Source organism: Protopterus annectens, chromosome 4.part1 (genome assembly GCF_019279795.1).
Source record: "Protopterus annectens isolate FY-2018-M chromosome 4.part1, PAN1.0, whole genome shotgun sequence".
NCBI classification, from domain to species: Eukaryota; Metazoa; Chordata; order Ceratodontiformes; family Protopteridae; genus Protopterus; species Protopterus annectens.
The window spans coordinates 798,762,593-798,782,603 of NC_056734.1; the positions used below are offsets into that span (position 1 = coordinate 798,762,593).

The 20,011-nt window shown below is 38.6% G+C and overlaps 1 protein-coding gene across 1 annotated transcript in view; it reads right to left on the bottom strand.

Moving 5' to 3' along the window:
• The window catches only part of MED12L (mediator complex subunit 12L), a 919,119-nt gene that overhangs the window by 838,084 nt on the left and 61,024 nt on the right, over positions 1–20,011 (bottom strand). The window contains exons 5-6 of the mRNA XM_044070851.1: positions 5,479–5,610; positions 3,415–3,642 (exon numbers count right to left, since the gene is read on the bottom strand). Of these exons, the coding sequence (XP_043926786.1) occupies positions 3,415–3,642; positions 5,479–5,610 (360 nt within the window). The remainder of the gene's footprint in view (positions 1–3,414; positions 3,643–5,478; positions 5,611–20,011) is intronic.

Consider the following 20,011-nt stretch of genomic DNA (forward strand, 5'->3'; position numbering starts at 1 on the left):
TAATATTCTTCTGCAGTTCTTTTTGTGAAACCCATATATGCAAGTAAATACATTCCATGTCCAGATAAGGAGTAGTTTGTCTCTGATTCCACTTTTTCGTAATTTGGTGAACTATATCCTAGACAAAAATCCAATTTTTACTGAACGAACTGCTCTACAGAAAGGGATTACTATCTAAAATAAAAAGTAAATGATGTATATTTAACCTCTATATATCATCTTGTTAATGGAAAAGCACATAACTATGTCTCCATCCATATTATAAACTGGAAAGACAAATTAAACATAGTATGAGACAAGATCAGGAAAAGTTGAAGAAAATCTGTACAAACATTATGTCCATATTAACAAAACATTTTACAGATATATATATATAAGCAGTGGTAAAAGTAGACAAATACAAATAGATAAAATGTGTATAAATTCTAAAATGTGTTCTCAAACTTCTCAAACACAATATGTTAAAGATATAGTAACACAATCTTATGCAAAACAGTTTGGTTTTATAACAGGAGGTGATAATTTATGAAAGTAATATCCAAGTAACTGCGGATACTGAAATTAAATTGAAAAAAAAAGTACTTAGCAAAACTGCACTAGTAAAACTTAGAGAAAAGATTGAATTAGTAACAGTGACCGACAAACATTTTTGTGAGAAGTTACAGTACCATTACACCTTCTTTTCATTAAGTCATTTAACTATGGAGAAATCAGTCATGACAAGAGACATACTTATTAAACCTATCTTTAGGGGTAAGGGAATATGGCAAACCCAGAGTGGTGCAGATACATTAGTCTACATTCTTGTTGTAGAGATAATAATGGAGAAAGTTATTTTGAATCAATTACTGGCAGAATTGGAAAGGCTGGGACTTAAAAAAAAATGTGTCAGGATCCACTCATTGAAAATAGGTCTAGAACCACCTGTAATATTATGTTGTAAGATAATAGCTATAAATGAAAGAAATATGCCGTGATGTAATTTTTTAATCTATCTACATCCTTTGAAAGGGCTGTACATAAAACACTGATTAATAAATTATAACAACTAAATATTAATATAAACTTGATAAGCTGAATAGATGCATGGCTGCATGGCTTACAAATAGGACACAGCAAGTATCTGACAGCAGTTGTAAAGATGAAGTCCATCATTGCAGTCAAAGTGTCATACAAGTCTCTGTCTTTGACCCAAACTTGTACAGGTCATATATTTCTGATTTGACTTTATCATCTGTGGTGTTTTTAGTATTTATGCAGATGACTTGAAAATGTGAAAAGTGATTACATCACTTAAAGATAATTAATGTCAGCAAACAAACTCAACTTAACTATCCATTTGGGTACAAGAGAATAACATGCTTTTAAATACATCAGAAATTAAGCAAACAATATTTGACTGACAGACTGAGGGGTGAATATTTAATTCATCATACACTCGTTGAAGCTGTTTATTTATTTAAGGACACTGGTATATGAACAGATTCAGCTGTGAGGCATTTTTTCTGATTATATTACTTGATTGCTTAATGATTGTTCATAGTTAAATTGTTGTTATAGTATGGTATTGGGTCTATGTTCTGTCATCAAACGGAAAAAGCATTGAATGGCGTGTTTCATCAAACATGCTGTTCATTGAGTCATTCCAGTAAGAACTCATTACAATAGGGATTAAGACATTTGCCCTTTCCCCACTGTAGTCTAATCTTGGAGTTTGGTATATAATAAGCTGGAGTTGTGGGGGGCACAGCTCCCCACATGATGAGTTTTGCTAAATGGAATTTTGATGTAACCAAAACAGAATAAAAACAAGCCAGGAGACAAGATCAAAGAAATTAAGGCACATCTGCAGAGAGTAGCAACTTCAGTATGCAATCCAACTGTTAAAAACAAATCTTTAGTGATAAAAGAAAAAACAATGAAGAAAAAACAGACCTCAAGACATTCAAAGATAAGTATTTTCGTCTTGGCAATTTTTCAAGACTTCCTTAGATGTCAGTAAAAGTTAAATGCAAGATTTAAGTTTCGCACTCCAATGGTCACATGCCATAAACAGCAAGCAACAACACTTTTAAAGTTACAGGACACCCCATAAGACAGATATTTCATTAATTGCCTACCTGTGTAGAGATTTTAGTTTTAAAAACTTTTAAAACTAATTGCCAGAATAATTCCCTTTTCTTGAGATGGAGATGTCAAAGGAATTACTCTGACAATTAGATTTAAAAACTGATTATTGGCTAGGTTTTAATGAGAGTACTTCCATTTCAAGTATTTTTAAATTGAAATCTCCACACAGTTAGACAATTAATTGAATTATCTTTTATCTGTCTTAGGGGGCATGCTGTAATTTTTAAAGTGTTGCTGGACACTGTTTAGGTCATGTGAGTATTGGATCGGGTTGTTTAATCCTTGCATTTAAGTTTTACTGATATCTAAGCACATCTTGAAAAATTACCAAGACAAAAGTGTTTATCTTTGAATGTTTTGAGGTTTGTTTTTTACTCGCTGTTTTTTCTTTTTATCATTAAAGATTTGGTTTTAACAGTTGGATTGCATTGTTGAAGTTGCTACTCTTTTTAGGAGTGCCTTAATTTCTTTTCATTTTTAATATAATGCCGTTCAGTGATTTTTCCATTCAATGACTGAACATAGACTCATATGGTATCAGTACATTAACTTATTTATATGTTCTGATTGTGGTTTGTTTTTCATATATACAATATCTGTTCCAATTTGACTTACAAAGTTCCCAGTATGTCATAATTCACTTTTATGGTTTGTGCTTTACATAAAATCTAATAATGTCATCCTGATATATAAACAGTAACCAGACAACTCTCAGAATATTTTAACTTGGATACTTAGCAACTTGTTGTTAATGAAATTCATAAGAAATGGTAACAAAAAAATATTATAGCTTTGTTTTATATAAAATATTATCAGCCATATCTAAAATAATAAATGTATCAACTGCATATTTTATATATATATATATATATATATATATATATATATATATATATATATATATATACATACCGTGTTTATGTATCTCACATTCACACACAAAAGAATATCTGAGGATGTATGTCTACTGCTTTATAAAATGAGTACCTCCTGTGATCTGTTCAAAGCTATAACGTTAAATGCATAGTTCACTGTCCTTAGGACTAGGTCTCACACTTATGCACATCTAATATTTCAGAAAATTACTAGAAAATAGAAATTTAAAAAAACCTTGTTAAGATTAACACCATTATTCAGCTGTTTATAAAGACTTTTCATCAAATATTACACAAATATATATTTTAATTAAATGCAGAAACTGAGTAGTCAACAAAATATCTCTAAAGTTGCATCAGAAAAATGAAAGCAAATGGGAAATTAAGGTATTTTTGAAGGTATGCTTACCTCTCAAGATCTTGATGACCCATACAAACATTCATCAGAACATTGCAGACAAAACTGTAGCGACTGGCTGCATTGTCACTCAGTATCTTTCCAAGCACACAGCAGCTGATATTTTGTTCTGATATATTCTCAATTAACTCCAGCATGAATTCTGGATCCCACAGCAAATTGGAGTTGGAAGGATGTACAGTATTGTAAATTGTCTGCTTTACTTTTGAACAGGCACTGCTAAAGTGAAAAGTACATTATATTTAGAAAATAATACCAGTATAGAGTTTAAAAGACAGAACTGTGATTTACATTGCTTTTTAATGTAGTAAAATGATTATAATTAGATAGTTGTCTCCCTCATCCTAGTAATTAGAAAACCAACCACGGCTAAACTATAGAGTTGAAGCAAAAGGCTTGTAAATAGAAATGCACCGTTTATATGTGTATATATATATATATATATATATATATATATATATACACACACCAGTGCCTACTAAGAACCATGCTGTGCCAAGAATATGTGCATTCCTTTTCTACCATCTGGGTAAGTGATTATCACAACAGGCCATTATCCGGCTAACCATGATGGATTTTCCCTTTTCCCTTCTGCAGGTCCTATCCCCTATTCTAGTTACTGGTAGGCATGCTTTCAGATGTGAGATGCCCCTTAACATGTTTTTTCTAGTGAGTGTTAACATTACCGTACATGACCTATAATGGTATGGTCATGGACATTGCTAAGCAGAGCCAAGCACATCTCTGGCACATACACTGCAAAATGAGCACCTCATTCTCTCTCTCCCTCTCTCTTTCCCTTTCTCCTTTTCTCTCTCTCTGTTCTGCTCTCTCCTTCTCCAGCAAGTGTTGTCATTACAGTGAACTGAACTTCCTACTTTTCCAATGGATGGGTTAGTTAGCTAGCATTTTTCCTTTATGCCTACCCTCTGTACTGGCACTTCCACTGCCCAGGCTGCTATTTGATTCTGTGTCATGTACATCTGAGTCAGGACTTTTTCTCTCAGTCCTACAGACTGAATTACTGAAATGTTATTTACTGGTTTGGTTGTATGTGTGATGAAGGCCTTACAAACAACAGTCCTACAAATACAGAGAGCTGTATGAACCAGTGGCATTCACTAGGTGAGCCTAAAAGAAATGCTTGGAAACATTAGGTTAGGCAGGTCTTTTAACTAGGTGTATTAGCATTATGACAAATTCTTTCTCCCTGTAAACCAAGTTTATAATGTCATATCCTATTACTGATAAAATGGAGCATTTTCTTTAACAATTGGTACTCACACACACTGCATGCAATGTGTCATGTTATCCGCATTCTAATATCATCTTTCTTGAGTCAAAGACTATTGCAAGAGAAGTATATATTCTAACCATAGACATGAAGCTACTTAATGTATTACAAGCATTAATAAGAATTCTGTTTCAGTACCATGTGGTAAACATATTGCAAATTATAGTTTCATTATGTGTCCGTGTAGACTAACAATTTAACAGAGGTGTGCCACTTTTCCTAAAATGTTAGTCTATGCTTTCATCTTATTACAGTGTTCCAGTACTGTGATCTACAGCAACATGGTACTTTCAAATTTTTTTTAGAAAGAATGTGCCCAGAGTGCCTGTCATGTTGTTTGTCTTCCAAAATACTTTAATTGTAGTAGGCTGCAATACAACGATTGCTAATCTGAGTCCCAGCAAAACCCATTCCAAATTACTTCTCATGTCATACAAAGGAAATTTTAGTCAACACATTCTACTTATACTGAACAATTGCAATAATTTTAGAAGTAATTGAATTATATCTCCAGGTTATAATTAAGTATGTTTTGAAAATCATTTTGAATTTTGGAAATATGTTTGCTTTACTGCATGTACAATTTACTTTCCAGACAAAAACAACCATAAATAAGAAGGGCATTAATCTGGGATGAAACACATTTCATTTTTAAGAAGGAAACATATCATTTGCCATAAAAATCAAAATCAGTACAATTTTTTTCTTTCATTCTACACTGTTATTGAATAAAATGATTTAAGGTATATTTCATTACTAACCTGAAAAGGTCTCCAAATCTGCTTCTTAAGTAGCTACAAGAAACGTAAAGGTCATAGAGATATGCTAAAATGTATCTCTCAGCAGACGAGCATTCAGATGGGTTTGCAACATGCTTTACAAGAGTACATAATCTGTAGAGATTATAAAAAACAATTTATATGTAAGATATCAAAATAGCAGGCAGAGGTTTTTAAGACAGAGTACACATATTATTCCATTAAGAAAGAGAAAAAATGTTTTCGTAGGTAAAAGCAGAGCATTGTAAATTATATTATCCATAGAACTGTACAAGAACATAGATTTACTGCTTTCATTTAAATCTGGCAATTTCACTTCTGAGAAGAATTGTAAGTAAAGTGTACAGCAAATCACTGCTAACTTAAATATCATAGGAAGGCAGGAAAAACACTGATTGTGCACTTATATTGGTGGTTTAAAGCAAAGGATTAAGGCTTGAGCTTATAATGAGCTCCATCTACTACTGAGCTAAACCTACCAGGCACAAATGCATCTTTTTATAGACAAACCTGAGGTTCTGTTTGGTTAGGTGACCTGCCCTGTGTCTCAAACAGCAAGTAATTGGAAACTGACAGAATAAATCCCAGGACAACAGGATGGATTTCATCAGAAATTCATAGCCTTAATTGCTTTGCAAAATTGCTGGTGTGAGAAAACATCAGTGGTGAGTTATAACCCATTATTTCTATACAATGAATGCCCCAAAGGCTCTGTGCACCTTCCCCAGCTACAGATCTTACACTGACCCTATCCTCTATTACTATATGATGTCCAACAGACTCACTGAATCCCACCTCACCTACTACTCTAACAGCATTCCAACTCTGAGTCAGTAGTCAGTCATCACCAATTACTATATGAAAAATATCCCATGGACTCAGCGATCCCACTCCTATCTACTATAACAACAAACTGAGGCATGTTCATAGTTATCAGTGTGAATCCCCCATGTCAAGTAAGTAATTACTCAACATCTCAGTTATCAACAGCAGGAAAGACAGCTGCTAGAGTGTCATTCTGATCAAATCTCATTGTCAAATGAAACCCATCTTTTTACATGTTATATGTAAGACTGATAAATGATTTTGCGATAGGCATCCTCCTGAACTAGCACTAAAGGAACAATATAAAGCATGAACTGGATCATTGTATCGAATCTATAGGAAGGCTATAAATCAGAGCATGGCAACAACAGGTCCTGCTAGGTAGGTAGGGGCAAACTCATTTAAGCTTTCAGTCACTGACAGTAATCCCAAACCATTCTGTTGCTCCAGCAGATGTTAATGTGGCTACTGAAAATTTAAAAGGACTAGCCTGAAAAGTTTTATGCACATACCCCACCCAGTGACTTAACTGTTTGCATATCTGATGCCATTTTTAGTGGTGCTATTCATGTTAAATATTATTCTTGTGTATAACTACTGCTGTGTATCATAGCTCAACAAATTTCAGAATGGTCTATTTTGGTTTGCCATATTCTTGGGCTAGTGCATTTCACATCAAGCCTATAGATCTATAGCATAAGCATGAACAGAAAATAATTACAATGATGACCTGAGCTCAGAGGTACTCCTTCTATATTATCAATCTTCTATGTGAGGACATCCACTTGAACCCTGGTCCCGGCACATCACAGCAATTGCTTCAACAAATTCCCTATTTTTACTTGACCAAACTCTTTTATCCTCTTTTCACACACCTTGGATATCAACTGTGAGTTTGATGGATATAGTATATCCAAAACAAAATGGCTAGATTGAGACATTCCTTGATTTCTAGCAACCTTGTGCAGCACTGGTTGCAAAAACATGATTAAAACATATCTTCCCTTGGAGGGTTTGGTAAATGATTACTTGTCATTCATGTAACACAATGAGAAGGACAAGAACTAGCAGTGACCTGTGTTAAAGAAGTATCACCACTTCTGTGTCAATTGCAGTTACCACCCCTTGAACACACAGATTTACTTTGAACTGAATTTACACATCAGCAATTATCACCCCTTAGTTATTATATGCATTCTAACAAAGCAAACAAAAATGTGGTTAACTGAAAAAAACTCAAGTGAGCAAAGCAGACACTTATAGCAAAAAATAAATAAACAAACACTACAGTTGATCTAAACTGCAAAACCTACTGGACAACCATGGCTAATACATTTTCTAAGGATAATAGACGCACAGGCAGCAAGACTGTGATGGAATAGACAGTAAAATTGCATCCTGTGAGCATAACTGCATGTGGCTTATTAGCAGACTATCTTACTCTTTTCAGTATGGGATTACAAAAAAAAACTGAAAAATCAAATAACTAAATCCAAACTAAATCTAACAGAAATGCTTAAATAACTAAACATGGCTCAAGAACTGAATGTAATTCAGAAATTATTATTGTGAATAATGATATTTCATGAGTAGAGTCCTTAACAGACATGTTGGCCTACATACATTAAAAGCCTTTAAGGACTATTTCACTAAAAGAAGTTAGTTAACCCCACTACCTACTAGATAATGCTTGTTGGGATATTAAACAGGTTGTCAAATTTCCTCCATCTTTGTGAATCAGATGTTTAAGAAGCATGATGATTTGTGTCTTCTTCAGTATACAGATCGTTGATTCATTATGGGCCAAATGATCACTTCAGCCAGTTTAGACAAATACCTTAAGTCTGGGTTTAGAAGAAGCACTATATTGTGTGCTCTTCAGCATACATTTTCAATGAGTTAGGCAGGTACCATCTGCCTAACTCCAAAAAGTCAGAAAACTACCCAAGGTTATCATCTATTTATATACCTGTGAGCACAGCAACTGGGCTAGCAGTGGAAAGTGTTTGTTACTAGCTCATAATTCACTACATTTGTTTAAGACTAAACCTCCTAAACCTGCAATTCCCAAACAACCCCCCCCCCCCTCCCAGGCATATGTCTGCAAACACTCTGGGCCTCTCTTTAGTCCTCATCTATCCTCTAGCACAGTCTCTCCCCCAACTCCCCCTCCCCCACCTCCACTCTGACAAAAACTATCAGACCTTTCTCCCTCTGACACCTTCCTATACAGGCAAGCTCCATCATTAACAGTCACTACAAGCACCTCTAGTGTTATCACAACACCTCACACATCCTCTTGCATAACACACTGTTTGTTTTAAGAGTCCACTTACCTGCACTGCTGGTGCATCCCTGACTCTATTCACCCTCGCTAATGCTCAGGCTCACTCCACTCCCCTACCCTAATAACGAAATCCAAACTAAATCTAAGAGAAATGCTTAAAGAACTAAACATGGCTCAAGAACTGAATGTAATTCAGAAATGATTATTGTGAATAATGATATTTCATGAGTAGAGTCCTTAACAGACATGTTGGCCTACATACATTAAAAGCCTTTAAGAACTATTTCACTAAAAGAAGTTAGTTAACCCCACTACCTACTAGATAATGCTTGTTGGGAAATTAAACAGGTTGTCAACTTTCCTCCATCTTTGTGAATCAGATGTTTAAGAAGCATGATGATTTGTGTTTTTTTCAGTATACAGATCATTGATTCATTATGAGCCAAATGATCACTTCAGCCAGTTTAGACAAATACCTTAAGTCTTGGTTTAGAAAAAGCATTATATCGTGTGCTCTTCAGCATACATTTTCAATGAGTTAGGCAGGTACCATCTGCCTAACTCCAAAAAGTCAGAAAACTACCCAAGGTTATTATCTATTTATATACCTGTGAGCACAGCAACTGGGCTAGCAGTGGGAAGTGTTTGTTACTAGCCCATAATTCACTACATTTGTTTAAGACTAAACCTCCTAAACCTGCAATCCCCAAACAGCCAGCCCCCCCTCCCAGGCATACTTCTGCAAACACTCTGGGCAACTCTTTAGTGCTCATCTATCCTCTAGCACAGTCTCTTACCCAACTCCCCCTCCCCCACCTCCACTCTGACAAAAACTATCAGACCTTCCTCCCTCTGACACCATCCTAAAGATGCAAGCTCCATCAACAACAGTCACTACAAGCACCTCTACTGTTATCACAACACCTCACACATCCTCCTGCATAACACACTGTTTGTTTTTAGAGTTCACTTACCTGCACTGCTGGTGCATCCCTGACTCTGTTCACCCTCGCTAATGCTCAGGCTCACTCCACTCCCCTACCCTGCCCCCAATTCCCACCCGCCCTCACTACTCACATATTTATTCTCACCCTCACATCAGCTGACCTCTCAACCACACCCACCAGTGACTCCTAATCACACACACAACTTCTCCACACCCTGAAATACATTCCACCCCACATTCAAAAACACAATACATACAACTCCCTCCACCATACTACACCCACTCCCCACTCTTTCACCCACCCCTCACAACTATAACACTACACACTATATCAATCTACCCAATCTCTTCACACAGGTACACCCCACCAAGCTTTAACCCACTCCACTTCCAATATGTCATATACACCTCAATCCCACTCATACAACACTCCAGTGCAACTACTGTCCCTACTCATATGCCTCTCCACAATAACCATTATCACCTCATACCTCCACTCACCCATCGCACAAAAGTACCCTAAGCCCCCCACCCCACCCCTTACCACTTCAATCCCATACAAACCAGTAATCACAGCCCTATTCAGTTACAGTCAAAAATTCTTCCAAATCACCTCCTCAATCCACTATGCCCCACATTCCAAAAAAACTGCCATTCCTCAGATTCCACAATCAAATGATGTTATACCTTAGAACTATTACCATCATAGCAGCCCAACTGCTACTAGGAGGAGATATTAAGCCCAATCCCGGACCAACAACAATTACAAACAGACTGAACTCCCAAATACCACTTAAGCCCAAACTCAGTGACCTCCTAATACTCAGATTAAACATTTGCAGTATTATGAACAAAATAGATGAGCTTCACTCAGCCATCACCCTATGCACCCCCAACATAATACTCATAACTGCAACATGGGTAAAACCACATATAAAGGATATAACCATAACCCCTCTGGATATAACATTTTGAGAGCAGACAGACTCCACAAAAAGGTGGAGGTATAGTCCTAGTTTACAAAAGCAAATTAAAACTTCAGTTACTCCAACAAGAACTGCCTAACTCCAAAAATGCCGAAACTCTATGTGCCAAGCTCCTCTTAAACCAGCACAAACACCTAAATATGCTCGGGATCTATATACCCCCAGGGGACAACCTAACCACATTGGAATCAATAGTCCACTGGGCCTCCCACACCCTTCCTCAAGAAACCATAGTCCTAGGCAATGTTAATATAGACTGGAACTCTATCCACTCCCCAAAACTCACCAATCAAATAAACGTATATACCTTTACCCAACTCATTCATTCACCCACATGCATCGATAAGTATTCAAAAAGGGAATCTATACTAGACTGGATCCTCACTAATCAGCCCAACACTGCCCTTCATTCTGGAATACTGCCTAACTCTCTGAGTGACCACAATCCCACTTTCATCCTCAGGCATAAACTGAAATGAGATAACTCTCCCTCCCTACTACAAACCCATGCCCATAAAAACTTCCCCACAGACCATTTCCTAACAGCCTTAGGATCCTGTAACTGGTCTCCCAAAAATCTCTCCCACTTGACAATGCTGTAGAATATTTAAATTACATATTTCTAAACATCCTAAATCAGCTAGCCTCAATCAAAACAATTAAAATATGCAGCAACCCTGCCCTGTGGCTACAAAGCACTATGAAGGCTTTATTAAAAGAGAGGAATAAGGCTTGGAAAGCCTGGCACCAACACAAAACACTCACAACTAGGCAAGCATACATCAAACTTAGAAACAAAGCTAATAAATAGGTTAAGACTGACAAGCAGAATCACTACACTTCCCTACAAAGAAAGCATGGTAACAACCCACAAAAATTCTGGGACACAGTCAACAACATCCCCCAACCTGGTAAAGTGAAAGCTCCCCCATCTAATACAGATGGTTCAGACACACACATAGCCTCCAGCTTCAATGACTACTTTACTTCTCCTATACTCAAACTAGTAAACAATACAAACCCTAATAACCTCCCCCAACCTCCTAAACACCAGACTAACTCTATTCCCTTCTCACTTAAGCCTGCACCAATATATGTCATCCAAAAATTCTTCTTATCAAAACTTAAACCACCCTTGCTGTCGACAATCTTTCTGCTGAATACCTACAACTAGCATCTAGAGCCATAGCCTACCCTATCACATTACTAATAAATACATCTATCACTGAACAAACTATCCCAACCTTGTGGAAAACCTCTTTTATTATCCCCCTCCACAAAGGCGGATCATCCACCGATCTCTCCAACTACCAACCCATTGCCATCCTCTCACTACTATCCAAAATCCTAGAAAGATGCATTCACTAACAACTCCTCACCCACCTCCTCTCTAATAACCTTCCATCCAACTCACAACATGGCTTCCGCCAATCCCATAGCACCACCACAGCCCTAATCAACTTCACTAATATCATAAACACATACAGGAACCAAGGTAATCTTGGCTCTGCCACCTTTCTAGACTTATCTTAAGCTTTTGATACAGTCTCCCACAATAAACTCCTAATCTGGCTCTCAGATCTCAACCTTGATAGCCCCAGCCTACACTGATTTAAAAGCTATCTAGACAACCACCTTCAATCAGTCAAATGGCTTGACTCCCTATCCCCCCACTCCCAGTCACAGTCAGTGTACCCCAAGGGTCCATCCTCGGCCCCCTCCTGTTCAACCTCTTTACTCCATACTTCAAATCAGCAGCTACTGGATATCTACCAAAAAACTGTTGGCAAAATACTCTATAAACACTCTGTAGCCCATGCTTGGGAATAAGCTTCCCTTACACATACATTTCGTCACCCAGTCCTCACACTTTAAAAACGAACTAAAGATTTACCTTCTCAATTCCAAGACCTGCCCCTGCTGCCATGACCCAACCTAGACTCCTTATACCCTTTCTCATACCTAGATACCTCATTTCTCTTCCTTCTTTCTCTCTCTGTAGGGTGACATATACTGATTTTTTTTTTCAAATGAAGATGAAGCAGAAAACATTTCTTTGTATATAAGTACTGTCTCTGTATATATAATACTTGTGTTCCTTTTTGATTATTTTTTTCTACTCTGTACTTCACTTTTGCTGTATAACCAATTTAAAAAATTATCTAGTTGTCTATTATAGCCATATGAACGTAATTAATAATGTTATATTGTGATCTACGTTTACTGTGCATTTATTGGAGCTTTTCTCCTTGGGTCTTCTCTGAAAATGAGCCCCAAACCTAGCAGGACCAACCCAGTTAACAAATGTCAGTACGATAAATAAATAAATAAAATCAATTCCACTACTCTACTACACATGCCAAAATAGTCCTATAAGCCAACGATACTACACTGATCTGCTTCCCACCCAGCATATAACTTCTCCAACAAAAAAAAAAACAATAATGCTTCACTGAAATATAATATTGGCTAAACAATTCCCAGTTAATATTAAACCCAAAGCAAACACAACTTATGCTGTTCCAACCTACCAAAACCCAAGACACTACCTTCTCCATATCATCAGTTAACAAGACTCTTATCACCCCAGTCCCAGCAGCTAAGTTATTAGGATTCACCATTGGCCAACAACTAAAGTACAGCAAACATATATTCCTCACTGTCTCCAAACTCAAAAACAAAAACCTAGGGACCCTAGAATCGCCATAGCCAGAACCTATCTGCTAGCTACTATACTATATGCATGTCCAGTATTAACAAATCTAAATAAAATAGACCTTAATAAACTCTCCATCTGCTATAACAAAATCGCCAGATTCGCTAGCAATCCAGATTGTGCTCCCATCACTACCAATCCCTAAATAAACTACAGTGGTTATAATTCTCAAATTTACTACGATACCACCAACTCAGTCTGGCACATCACATCCTATACTATCCTGAAAAAACTCCTGCCTTATTCAGCCTCATAACCTTCCACAATTCTAATAGGCAGTTGCGATCTACCAACAAAGCTCTAATAGAAAATATGCAGTGTAAAAATAGGGTGGGTGAATCTCTCTTCAAAAAAGAAGTTGCAAAAATCTAGAATACCCTGCCTCCTGACCACAGGCTACAAAAACATGCAACCACCTTTAAAGCTGAATAAAAATCCTACCTATACACCAGTCATTTATGTACCTACAAAGGACCTCCCTGAACTCCAATCCACCTGAAAGAAAGTACTCCCCATGCTTTAGTCAGACGCATTATACTGTATAACACCCTCTCTCTCTGTACATACTGTAATATAGTCTGCATGCCTATACTATACTAAAATGTTACATGTCCATAAAGACATGACTTATCTCTATATTATAAGCATGTTAACCGCGCTACAACTGTAACTTGATTGACATTGTATGCATTGCTCATATTATGTAATAATTTTTCTACAGCTTTTCTCTCCAGGACTCTGAAAATGGACACTAGCTGTCCAGCTGGACCATCCTGGTAAACAAATATTAAATAAATAAATAAATAAATAAATAGAATAATCAATATTGTACATTTCATGTATTGAAAGCAGCAAAGTTTATCATGTGGCCTTTTCTGTGCTCACAAAACACTGCACAAAAACATGTGCACTTGTTATTTGCATGTAAATACATTGAAACTTAGGTTATTGCAGATGTTGTGCTTAATATTTTGGATAAATATCAAGCAAAGCTCCTCATTAGCATTCTTCAAGAAAAATCTTGATGACTGGATGGGAAATAGGAAATTCACCCCGGGGATCACCTCTGTGGCTCTGCTCGACAGTGCACAGGAAAATAATTTTCTTGGGTGGCAAAAGCCAGGGTACCTTTCTGGCTGGGCTTGTATAGGCCCCAGGGCTGATAGCCTAGTACCTACCTATGAACCTATAACAGACTCATTGAATAGGTAAAAGATGAGGCTATGTTTACTTTTCACCTTGTCCTTTTTATTTGGGACCATGTGACTCTGGACTTGGTATTCTTATAAATTGGTTGTATTGTGTTTAGCTCTGACTGAAAAGATGCAGGGTGACTTCTCTGCAAAATCAATTGTTTTAGAATGTTTCTCAGTCTTTTGCAATGATTGTTTGCAATTACAAGGCGGTATAGGGGTTAGATATGTCAATTCTGAGTTTTCATATCCCATCTAGGCAAGATGAAATTAATTAGCAAATTCCAAGTAAAAATGTCTCTCTTCTTCTTCAGTAAGCCCAGCCTAGCTGATACTTATTTAGTGGTCATAACTGATGACTCCCAAACTGCTGATAAACACATTGGCCTAGAGATTTCAATAAGAAGTCAGACTATGTGGCACCTAAACAGTTAAATCATCTACACCTTCCCTTTACAAGAATCAAACTAGCTTCATGTGCTTATACTCAACAAAATGCTTTTCAGACAAGTCCTAGTCATCAGCCTGTCTAAAACTTTCCATGCCAAACTTAAGTGGGCATACAATAAAAAAATGTATTTGTCTTTTATATGCCATTATACTGAATATTGCTGTATTGTCCCTAGCAAAGTAATACGATTATTGAAACCTACAGTTTACCTGCACTACATGACCTCATGGCCATTGAGACCATAGGACAGCCTATAAACACAGCATAACTCTAGAAGACTGATCACTCAAAGAAACATTACTTTCACTAGAAATCAGAATGTTTTTTTGTAATTGGGCTTTCTGTAACTCCATATCAAAAATGTTGTAACAAACTGCTGTGCAGTATTAAGACTCTAAGCACCAATAATTATTCATGGAAAACAATCATTACCAACTCTTTAACTGGAATAAATGCTAAAACTGCTCAGGAATCCACTAATTAGATCTAATGTCCAGTTTTTTCCACAACCAGCAAAATGCTCTTGTGACAATCTGCAGTTATACAGTACAGGCAATATTTACACTGACAATTTTTAATTTTTTTTTTAACAGCTGTGTTAAATATACATTATGCTTTATATTTATTGTTATAAATAAAATCAAAAAGCAGTAAATATAACAGGTTGTGAACTTTGTCAGCAATTGCTTGTACCGCAATGAAGCATTACATCAACTGACACTGTATTGAAATATCACTGCTCACACTACTTTACAAGCTAGTAAGTTCTAATCATATTTTGGTTTATCAGAATAATAATAAGGAAAAACACCTTGGAACAGGGATGCAAAGAACAAAAACATGTCATCCAGATGGGTCTACATAACAAGTCATAAAATATATAGTACATTTTATTAAGTTAATTTATCATAACCTAACTTACAGAAGATTTAAAATTAAACTTGTCTCATTGTTACAGTTAGCATATCAATAAAAGTGTGGCACTCGGTAAGAGTTTCGTTTTTGGAACCCTTAACTTCTGCAACTAATAATTCTGTGAGGACAATACTGTCTGCTTGTTTCAAATGTTCTGAGTACTTGGAGATCATTCCTTTTCCAAGACTGGATACTTTCATTTTGAAAGCTAGTGAAAGTGATCAAAGTAATTTATGCAAAAATACACTGACTAATGAAACAATGGGCACATATAAGCAAAGCAAACGTTGCATCAGGTATAATATCCATATTTGCTTTAACTAACACTAGAAGTACATACAAATCCACCATATAAACATTCCATCAGTAACCAGCTGCTGAGTTCTTAGTATTAGAACTTTCCATAACAAAGAATACAAAAGTAGTTCTGTACTTGCTTACTGTCCTGTTTTCACGTTTTTCAGTTTTTCTTTGGCATGTTGTTATTTGTAAAAGTTACATATTTAACTTTTAGTTATGTACTTACCATAACTTTAGATGTATGGGATCCATCTCGCCTACATTCTGTACAGATGGGTTCGGAGCCGATCCTCGGCTCCGACTCGGCACGCTATACCATAGCACGAAGTCTCTTATTGGCTGAGCTTCCTCATATCCCAGGATGCCCCACTACTGCTTCCCCAGATCTTGTTTGTCCGCACACATGCACACACACATAGACTGTTGTTATAAGATTGCCAGGTGTTTCAAGAGAGGAAAAAAACAGTTGTATTCGGATCGTTTGGTCTCTTCTGGCCTCCAAGGCAGGGGGAAGGAGGGTGGGTTATTAGGAATGTAGGCGAGATGGATCCCATACATCTAAAGTTATGGTAAGTACATAACTAAAAGATGTAATGTGATCCTATCTCGCCTACATTCTGTACAGATGGGACAGCGTCCCTAGCACCTAATTCCTGGGTGGCTCATTGGAAAACAGTCCAGAGAACTGTGGAACCGAAGGAAGCTCGGCCCCTGGATGCCACATCCAATTTGTAGTGAGAAATAAAGGTATGAAGGGAAGACCACGTAGCAGCTGCACAGATGTCACTAATAGAGAGCTTGGAATGAAAAGCCGAAGTGGACATAGCCCTGGTAGAATGAGCTTTCACAGGAATAGTAAGCTCTTTATTTGAAATGCGATAAATATGACTGATACAGTCTCTGATCCACTTGGCAATAGTGACTTTCGTGATGGCTTTGCCCAATTTATTGTCCGAAAAAGACACAAAAAGTTGATCTGATTTTCGTGCTTGTTGTGTCCTATCCAAATAGAAACGTAATTGTCTGTGCACATCTAAGGTGTGAAATGTATACTCAGCCCTGTCTGTATACTTAGGGAAAAAAACTGGTAGTTCCAGGGATTGTTGCAAGCAAAATTTAGAACAAACCTTTGGTATAAAGGATGGATTTGGTCTAAGAGAAACCCTATCCTTGTGAAAAATCAGGTATGGTGGATTGATACATAAGGCATGAAGTTCTGAAACTCTCCTGGCTGATGTGATAGCAACTAGAAGGGCAGTCTTCCAAGAAAGAAATTTCAAGTCACAGGTAGCAGCCGGCTCAAAGGGAGGTGCTGTTAATGCTCCTAACACTACATTAAGGTCCCATGGTGGTGCAGGATGCGATATAGGTGGCCTAAGAAGCCAAGCTCCTTTGATAAAGGCTTTGCACAACTTATTGCTCATTAAAGGTGGTTCGACGTCCTCATGAAAATTGGAAATAGCCGCCAATTGAACTTTGATGGTGGACACCAAACAACCCTGGTTGAACAGGGAGGTTAAAAATTTCAGAACCTCTGACACAGAAGCTGTCATAGGGTCTAATCCTCTGAGTTGAGCCCAAATAGCAAACCTCTTCTACTTACTGCTATACATCTTTTTGGTAGAAGACTTGTGGGCCGATGACAGAATATGCATAACCTCAGGGTCGAAAGAATGGCTCCTGACTATGGTTGGAAGAGGAGTAGCCAAGCTGCTAGCTTCAATGAATGGAGGGACTGATGGAACTGCCCTGAATGATGTATCAGAAGGTCTGGAACTTGGTCCAAGAACCAGGGACCGTCCAATGCATACTTGCGAAGAAAGGGGAACCATACTTGACGAGGCCAGTATGGGGCGATAAGAATCATTTTGCTTCCCAAATGAATCGCCTTCTGAACCACCTTGGGAATAAGGGGCACTGGAGGGAAGGCGTATAGCAGACCCGGAGGCCAGGCTTGGACTAGAGCATCCTTGGGGGTCTCCCCCGGAACTGGAATGAGAGAGAAGAACTGCTGGAATTTTGCATTGAGAGGAGTTGCAAAAAGATCGCAACATGGGATTCCCCATCTCATGAAAATCTGTGTTACCATCTTGTGATTCAATGACCATTCGTGTGGGGAGAGAATAGTCCTGCTCAGTCTGTCGGCTATCACATTGGATGTTCCCGGAATGTGTGTTGCCACTAGGAAGCGTTTGGTAGCAATTGCCCAATCCCATACCTTCATGGCCTCTCTGCAAAGGGGGTAGGATCAGGTCCCTCCTTGCTTGTTCAAGTACCAGACTACCGACATGTTGTCGGACTGAATGGCAATCTTCCCCTGGGGGAGGTGGTCGTGTAGTGCTTGCAACGTTAGAAGCACCACCCTCATTTCCAGGATATTGATGTGGAGAAGATTCTCATCAGAGTGCCACGTGCCTTGGACCGACCTGTCCAGATAATGTCCCCCCCACCCTGTCTGGGAGGCGTCCATAGTCAACGTGGCTGAGGGGGATGGGGGGACGAAGGGTCGCCCTGATCCAGGTTGGAGGAATGAAGCCACCAACGAAGATCCTGTTTGCACGTCTCTGTTACCAATATGTGGTGACTGAGGGGAAGGTCTTGAAAAGACCATTGGGCTAAGAGGAGCCACTGAAGTATCCACATATGTAACCTTGCAAATGGAATGAGAAGAATGGTGGCTGACATGGAACCCAACAGCTGCAGAACCATTCTGGCTGGAGCTCGACGTCTGAGAAGTAACGCCCGCACCTGAGACTGCAATGTTGCTATCCTTTCCACAGGAAGATAGACACGCATCTGCCTTGAGTCTATTTCTGCACCAATAAACAGAATACGCTGTGATGGCAGCAATACGGATTTTGTCCAATTGAAGGTAATGCCTAAGGAGCTGCCTAGGGCGATAGTGGCTGCTAGAGTTCTTAAGAGTAGATGCCTTGAGGTGGCAGTTAGGAGCCAGTCGTCTAAGTATGGAAACACCTGGAATCCTAGACTCTTCAGGTGAGCAGTCACCACTGCTAAACATTTGGTGAACACCCTGGGGGCTGTGGTGAGACCAAATGGCAGTGCACGGAACTGGAAATGACTGTCCCCTAGGCTGAAGTGCAAGTGTCTCCTTGATGCCTGATTTATCAGAATGTGATAATAGACGTCCTTGAGATCTATGGAGTACATCCAAACACCTTTCTCCAGAAGCGGGAGAATGGTTTGCAAGGTGACCATCCGGAATTTGGACTTTTTCACTGATCGGTTTAATTTGCTGAGATCCAAAATGGGTCTCAAGTCCCCGGTCTTTTTTGGTACCAAAAAGAATCTCGAGTAAGTCCCTGATCCAGTCTGATCTGCGGGGACAGGTTGGATGACTCCTTTTTGAAGCAGCTTTGAAATTTCGATGGCTGCCATATCCCGGTGACTGGGTGGCGGGTCCAGGATTCTTTGGGATGGTGGGTGGGATTGAGAAAAGGGAATTGTGTAACCTCCGGCGATGATTCGGAGCACCCATTGGTCCTGGGTGATACTTTCCCAGGCCTTTAGATGCCTCAAAAAATGACCCCCGGCTGGCTCCGGAGCTGCACAGTCGGGCACTCCTTCAGGGATTCTGGAAGGAGGAGGAGCCACGAAAGGACTCGCGGTCTCCAGTGTTGCGGGGGCCTCTGCCACCTCTGGGACGGCGTCTCCCTGAAAAATTTCCCCTTCCTCTGCCTCTGGAAGGGGAATCACTCTGCTGCGATGAGTAAGACTTTTGAGACTTATGGAACCACATTTTCCCCCCTCTTCGAGCCTTGGGATAAGGTCTGAAGGGAGTGGAAAACCGGGCCCCTATGGCAATTAAAGTCTTGCCCTCCTGCTCACAGCGAGTCAAAGTGTCCTTTACCTTGGGTCCAAAAAGGGAGGACCCA